Genomic DNA, 6,226 nt, shown 5'->3' on the forward strand with positions numbered 1-6,226 from the left:
TTAATCATTTCACATTAGCAAACATTTTGTGCTGAACGTGGAGCAACACTGCAAGTAGTAGCCATACATACATACAAACGCCTTCCTCTACTTCAACACACACTGTTTTTGGCTGCTGTTCACAGTGTGTGTGTGTGTGTGGTGAACTTTGTTTTTTTGTTTGGCCTAAACTTTGTTTTTGTAGAAATAATAATAATAATAAAATATTTCATCACTGTCATACCTGCATTTAAGACATGGATTAGCTATCAAGGTGCTCAACTGCTGATTTCTCTTTTTTGGGGTTTAACACAAAGAAACCAGGACCTAGCTAGCAAACGTGGATGCAGTTTTAGCTTGTTAGTTTGTATATAGACACACACACATAGTGTATAAAGGCACCATCAATTGTTTATGAGTAGACTCAGTAAATTACCAAATTAAGACCAGTCCCAAAGTACCTATATTATCGACGCATCTTTCATTAAACAAATACTAGAATACAGTCTTGCCACACTCACTTATCCACTTTCCTACGTTCATACTTTCAATTGAAAGCATGAGGATGCAAAGGCATTTTTTTATGTGTTGCTCAACACCTCCTAAAGTTGATCCTTCTGGGCGGGCGAACACATTCTCACTCCAAACTCCTTTTACTTTTGGTTTTGCACAGGACACAAACACTGGTTTCCTGGATGAAAGTCCGATGCCCTGACCAAGCTTCAGTATTTGACGAGTTGGGAGTCAGTTAGAAAAACTGTTGAGTTTGATTTAACAGCAATACAACACACAATTAGAGCTCTTAAGAATGCCTGAATTTGTAGACACGTCTTATCAAATAAAAATGCAACAGCAGTTTACCGCCGCAGAGCACAGCAACATGGGGCACGGATCAGAAATCAAGGGGGTTCCATCTGTAACAACTGCTTTCTGATAACTCTCGTCTTTCCCCGTCATTCTTCTCCAGCAGTGTTTTGTTCCCGGCTGGTAGTCTGTGCCTCAGGGTGCTTTTTTCCCTCCCTTTCCCTCCAACTCTGATAAACACTGTCTGGCTAAGAACCAAACAAGCCGGTGAAACCCTTTTTCTAGTCATAATTATCAGGACAAACATCAGTCACTGTAATTTGACTCAAACGGCTACAAGGGCCAGTGTAAAGTTTGAGCATAGCTGTATTCCCTAACATGATTATCTATGGCACCATAGGATAAATTGAAAATTAAATATTAAAGCACTGCATCATAATACAATATAGTGCACTATGAGGACATACTAACGATCACCTGCTACTAGCTTTAAGCCTAATAAAAGAGCTGAATACAAGGTATTTCTCTGTTACTGTTGTCTTCCTAAAGTATTTTGTGTTGTGGCTTACACATTCTGAATTAGCTTCATTTGACTGTTTGAAAGGAACAACTATTGTTCAGTTTTGTTTTTGTTTCTAAAACTAAAGATGTATCATGTGGTGTTGAGATCAATCCAGGAAACGTGCAGGCTTTTTCAAAGTTAGCTGGACCACGATTGCTTCTTTTCCAGTTTACCCAGGTGTACTGCTAAGTTGATTACTGGAGATAATAAGAATTCATTTGTCTTCAAAGTAATGCGACTCACTAGAGAACAAAATATGGGAACAAAACATTCATACCAGATTCAAATCAGCACTTTTTATATCTTGATTCAGATTTTGGACCATCTGTTCCATCTCTTCTCCTCCAGTTATATTAAAATACAGATAATCTTTAAACAAATTATCACATTTAAGATGCATAGCAGTGACGAGGAGTCCAGCATGTTAAGTGTAAAACAGCTGCATCTGCAAGTACAAAAAATATACCACAGTTGCAAAACTTGCACCTCTCTCAGCCTCATTCAGTGACCAGAGTGTGTTTTTCCTTCTGTTTTCACGTGCATGGTCCTTCTCAAGCATAGATGCCCTTGATGCGTTTATTCTCAGGGTCAAACGGCGATTTGAGGTGGGCCTTGGCCTTGTACATCACTCCCATCCTCTCCAGGGTAAACTCCCCGCTCCTTATGAAATCAGCACTTACCTGAAAAGAAGAAGGGAAAAGAAGAGGTAGATCAGAGGATGAAAAGGGGAGAGGGGAGGGGATTTACATTTTGGTAGATGAGGAGATGGAGGTTAAAACAGAGAGCGAGATGACCAATTAATCCACACTCTTTGTGAAAATAAGTGTTCCCAGCTGGCAGAGCACTCCAGAATGGACGGCGTTTGTATCTGACAGAAAAGAATGGCGCAGGAGTTATAAAACGCTGAAAGCAATCCATTGACTCATGAGTCAATGTCAGCTCCCTCGTAACCCAGAGAGCTCATTTTCACTGACTGACTCCCTCTTCCCTCCCTGCAGCTCTGCCACTGATCTGTCACTATTTTATTCACATACATACCCAGAGCTCCCTCTTATCCCCCTTTGGATTGTACTACTTACACGTTAAAGGAAGTAGTTTGAAATGTCTCAGTTTGAATGGACAAATATTACACATGCTGGCTAGTTACAACATCAAACAACGAAAGGATCCATAATTTACATGCAATTGGCTGCATTCAGTGGTTCCTCAAAATCCTCTTAACCTCAGATTCTTGAAAGCAACCCTGCCGCCGCTAAAACTGAATTATATTAAAATACAAAATTACACCATGTTTCTAAAGTGATTCCACAGTATATCTAAACCTAACTTATACAACACAATGAAATATCGGTGGTAGTTCCAAGGATAATGTAATTCACACTTCAGCCCTGGTATCTTCACTAACTTTATGTCAATAGTTTGTGTATAACATCATTTCATTATTACCATGAGGCTCAGCTCACAGCAGACCACACTTTAGGCAGCCCTGCTTCAGATTGAGCCAGCTAAATTTAAAATACATTTTTCAAGTTCTGATTCAATGTGCCTGTTTTAAATGTTCATGTATCGCTTGATGAATGCCAAATACCTCTCTTTTCTCTTCCTGTAAAACATAATGTTTTGGATGACTCGTCTTGAACGTCATATAAAACTGCAATTAATCGTTAGCTTGTCTACAAGGTAGCTAACAGAGCAATATCATAGGAGGAGTTGTGTGTTTTATCATTGGCTGTTTTAATTTCTTTAATTCACCTCCTCTTCCCCCTGATCTGACAACACAGGTGAGGGAGGAGGCCAGCACAGGCCACGCCCACATTCAAGTGATCCAATCCAATACGAGGAACCCGATTTAAATCCCTCTTGTAATTAAACCCTGCCCATATAATACATTTCACTAGGAAATATGCCACATTACAGACGTTGAAAATGCTCTAACTGCTGTTTCACTGGGACTTGAATGAGTTGACTTAATTAACCAGCTTGCCCAACAGTACTTGATGGTGTAGTGCACACGAGCTAAACGGTACAGCCACTTACTTTTCAGTGAGTACATTCACTTGTCAAACCACCGATGCATGTACAGTATTCGGTCTGACAGCCGATGATAATGGGGGATACGTTTTAATGGTGTACAGTACCCACTTCCTTCGTTACCACTAGACCACAGAGCAGTGAAATGGTGAATTGAAAAAGGAAACATAAAGAAGGAAGGCAAAGAAAGAGATGGAAGCGATCAAGCATACAGAGGAGTGCAGACACAGTATTGCTTTGTAGGAGAGACACTTCTCACACACACTTCTGTTGCAGCCGGTGATGTGATTGGAGGTGATGTGCTCTGTCATCCTGAGTGACAGGAGACGAGATCCCTCAGACCTGTCTGTCTGTGTTTGTGTGTGTGTGCAAGCACATGTGTCCACATCTTAGTGAGTGCATTTCCAGACTGAAGTGCTCGACAAAGCCAAGGGTCAATCCGTTTTGTTTTGCATTGCTGGTCACGACTTGGGGATGATATGAGCGCACACACATACCAGGGCACACATTTGTGTGTGTGTGTGTGTGTGTGTGTGTGTGTGTGTGTGTGTTTGTGTGTGTGTGTGTGTGTGTGTGTGTGTGTGTGTCTACTGAGCACACACTCATAGATATGGATTTCAATACTCAAATCACAGAAGGATTTTTCTGGATAAAACATGTTTTGCCTTGGAGCACACCACTTCTACCAATATTTTGTGTCTCTCTTGCTGCTTCCACCTTTCTGTTTGATGTTCCATCTGTTATTCTTTGTGTGTCTGTGTTTCTCTCTCGATAATAATACAAACAAGAAACTGTATGCTAGCCAATACAACTTATTATTCTGTGAAAAGTGAGTGGTGGGACACGACCGACAGCCTGAGGCTACGATAATACCTTAAAAAGAGAGAGTGTAATGCACCTACCAACTCACAATACAGTACTTTGTTTTTCTAGTTAAGTGTATGTATTCATTCTCATAATTAAGACAATTGAGAGATATAGTGTACCCAAGCAAATATAAGAAAATATGAAACTGGTCAATTATTGATTCTTCAAATCATAAAAAAAAAGCAGCCACAGATATTTTCTTAATGCTCGTACAATACTTGATCTTAATGCTCATTTTCTACTCAATACCTGGGGGGTGGGTGTAGATTAGTGCAATTATCTCGCCATTATTCATAATTTAGGAAGAATTGGGCTGAATAGACACTAAATGCATTAAACACATAACCATGAAAAAGGCTAATGAAAGGAATACAGTGTGTAGGTATATGTATAAGTGGTGTGTGTTTAAGGCCTTTACCACTCCTCCATCAGGGTTGCGGATGTATCCATATCCAATAGTTTTGTCGACAAAGAAGCCATAGTCAGAGCGCCGTAGGTGACCAACAGGAGTGCCGTTACGGAAAATGGCCTCCAGACCGAACATCGGTATTTTTCTGGTAGAAAAAGAGAGAAGGGAGTGTTTCACCTCGTTCAAACCAACAACACACATGTTGTATCTTTCCACACACACTCACAAAATCAACTAATTAATGTTTGACTTGAACCCAGAGCATATTTAATGAAGTATGTTTTTGTGCAGAGCAACATGTGCAGAAGTCTGTTGAACACAGCAGACTGACTCCCTCCTGCACACATAAGATGCACTTGTATATACAGACGCGTACACAACTTCACACAGTCACACTGATCATGACTGTCAGGACTAAACAGAATGTGCCCACTCTGATAACATCTCTTTCACTTGAAGAAAGCAATGTTCTCTTGATGGCAGATTGCTGTAGACTTTACTCAACTCACTCGAAGATGTTATCCCCCATCTGAAAATTAAACATTAATAAAAACCACACCGCGAGTTAATGTATCTGCATCTTAGAATCTAGACCGAGTGAAATATTTAAAATGTGTTTGGAAAAAAATCAAAAAAAAAAAGACATAATTTGTTTTAAGCTTCATGGGCTTGTATTTAAAAAGAATATATAAACTTTAAATCTAGCATGTAAAATGTCTAAAAAGCCAAAGGCAGCCGTGAAGTTAAATAATGTTCCATTAAACTGCTTCTTAATGCATTTACACAGCATATCTGTGGCTGCACGTCATAATCAGCATGACATTTTCTCACTGCACATTTGGTAAATGCATCAATATTTTGTCTAAATTATTTTGTGTTATGGTCCCATTTAATTAATTTGTTGCTCCACTACAGGAAGCTTCATTTAAAAAATGTATTACATTTTACATTACAATGTTCTGCTTTTTCATTAATGTCTTTCGACGGAGCATATGCTCTCAGGCTTTACTGACTCATCAATGGTGAAGCAGACGATGCGCCTTCTCAGCCCCTCCTCCTTCTGTTTCTCCAGCCGCTCACGGCCCTGGAACGGGATGGAGCTCTTCAGTTTGCAGGTGAAGCCCAGCCCCGACTCCAAGGGAGTGTCATCTGGGCGAAGGTCAGCGTGCCAATGTCTGTAGCCTGATGAACCGGGGAAGAGAAAGAGCAAAGACTTCAGCTGGGAGAAGCACCAAAGGAAAACTCTACATGAGCTGGATTTTATATTAGGGTCTGTTAGCTACAGTGTGATCTCTTATTATAACTTACCTTTCTCTATGCTGAGTGAGTCGATGGCCCTGTAACCAGAGTTGATGATGCCGTGCTTTGCACCGGCAGCCATGACAGCATGGTAGACTGGAAGGCAAGAGTCTTTGGGAATGTGCAGCTCCCAGCCGAGCTCTCCGACAAATGACAGACGCATAGCTCGCACCTGGATGAGTGAGAGCGGAGGGTTAGAGTGATGGAGGGAGGCATGTAGAGGGTCAAGCTGCCATGTCTCTGCTTGTGGTCTCACACACACACACACACACACA

At 40.7% G+C, this 6,226-nt stretch overlaps 1 protein-coding gene across 1 annotated transcript in view; it reads right to left on the reverse strand.

Annotated features, from left to right (window-relative positions):
* Positions 1–1,626: 1,626 nt before the first annotated feature.
* The window catches only part of sardh (sarcosine dehydrogenase), a gene marked incomplete at its 5' end in the record, with an annotated part of 33,475 nt that continues 28,875 nt past the window's right edge, over positions 1,627–6,226 (reverse strand). The window contains 4 exons of the mRNA XM_079235573.1: positions 1,627–2,025; positions 4,662–4,797; positions 5,666–5,834; positions 5,961–6,123. Coding sequence (XP_079091699.1) covers positions 1,897–2,025; positions 4,662–4,797; positions 5,666–5,834; positions 5,961–6,123 — 597 coding nt within the window. The 3' untranslated portion in view covers positions 1,627–1,896. The remainder of the gene's footprint in view (positions 2,026–4,661; positions 4,798–5,665; positions 5,835–5,960; positions 6,124–6,226) is intronic.

The sequence above is a fragment of the Taurulus bubalis genome, assembly GCF_910589615.1.
Source record: "Taurulus bubalis genome assembly, chromosome: 19".
NCBI classification, from domain to species: domain Eukaryota; kingdom Metazoa; phylum Chordata; class Actinopteri; order Perciformes; family Cottidae; genus Taurulus; species Taurulus bubalis.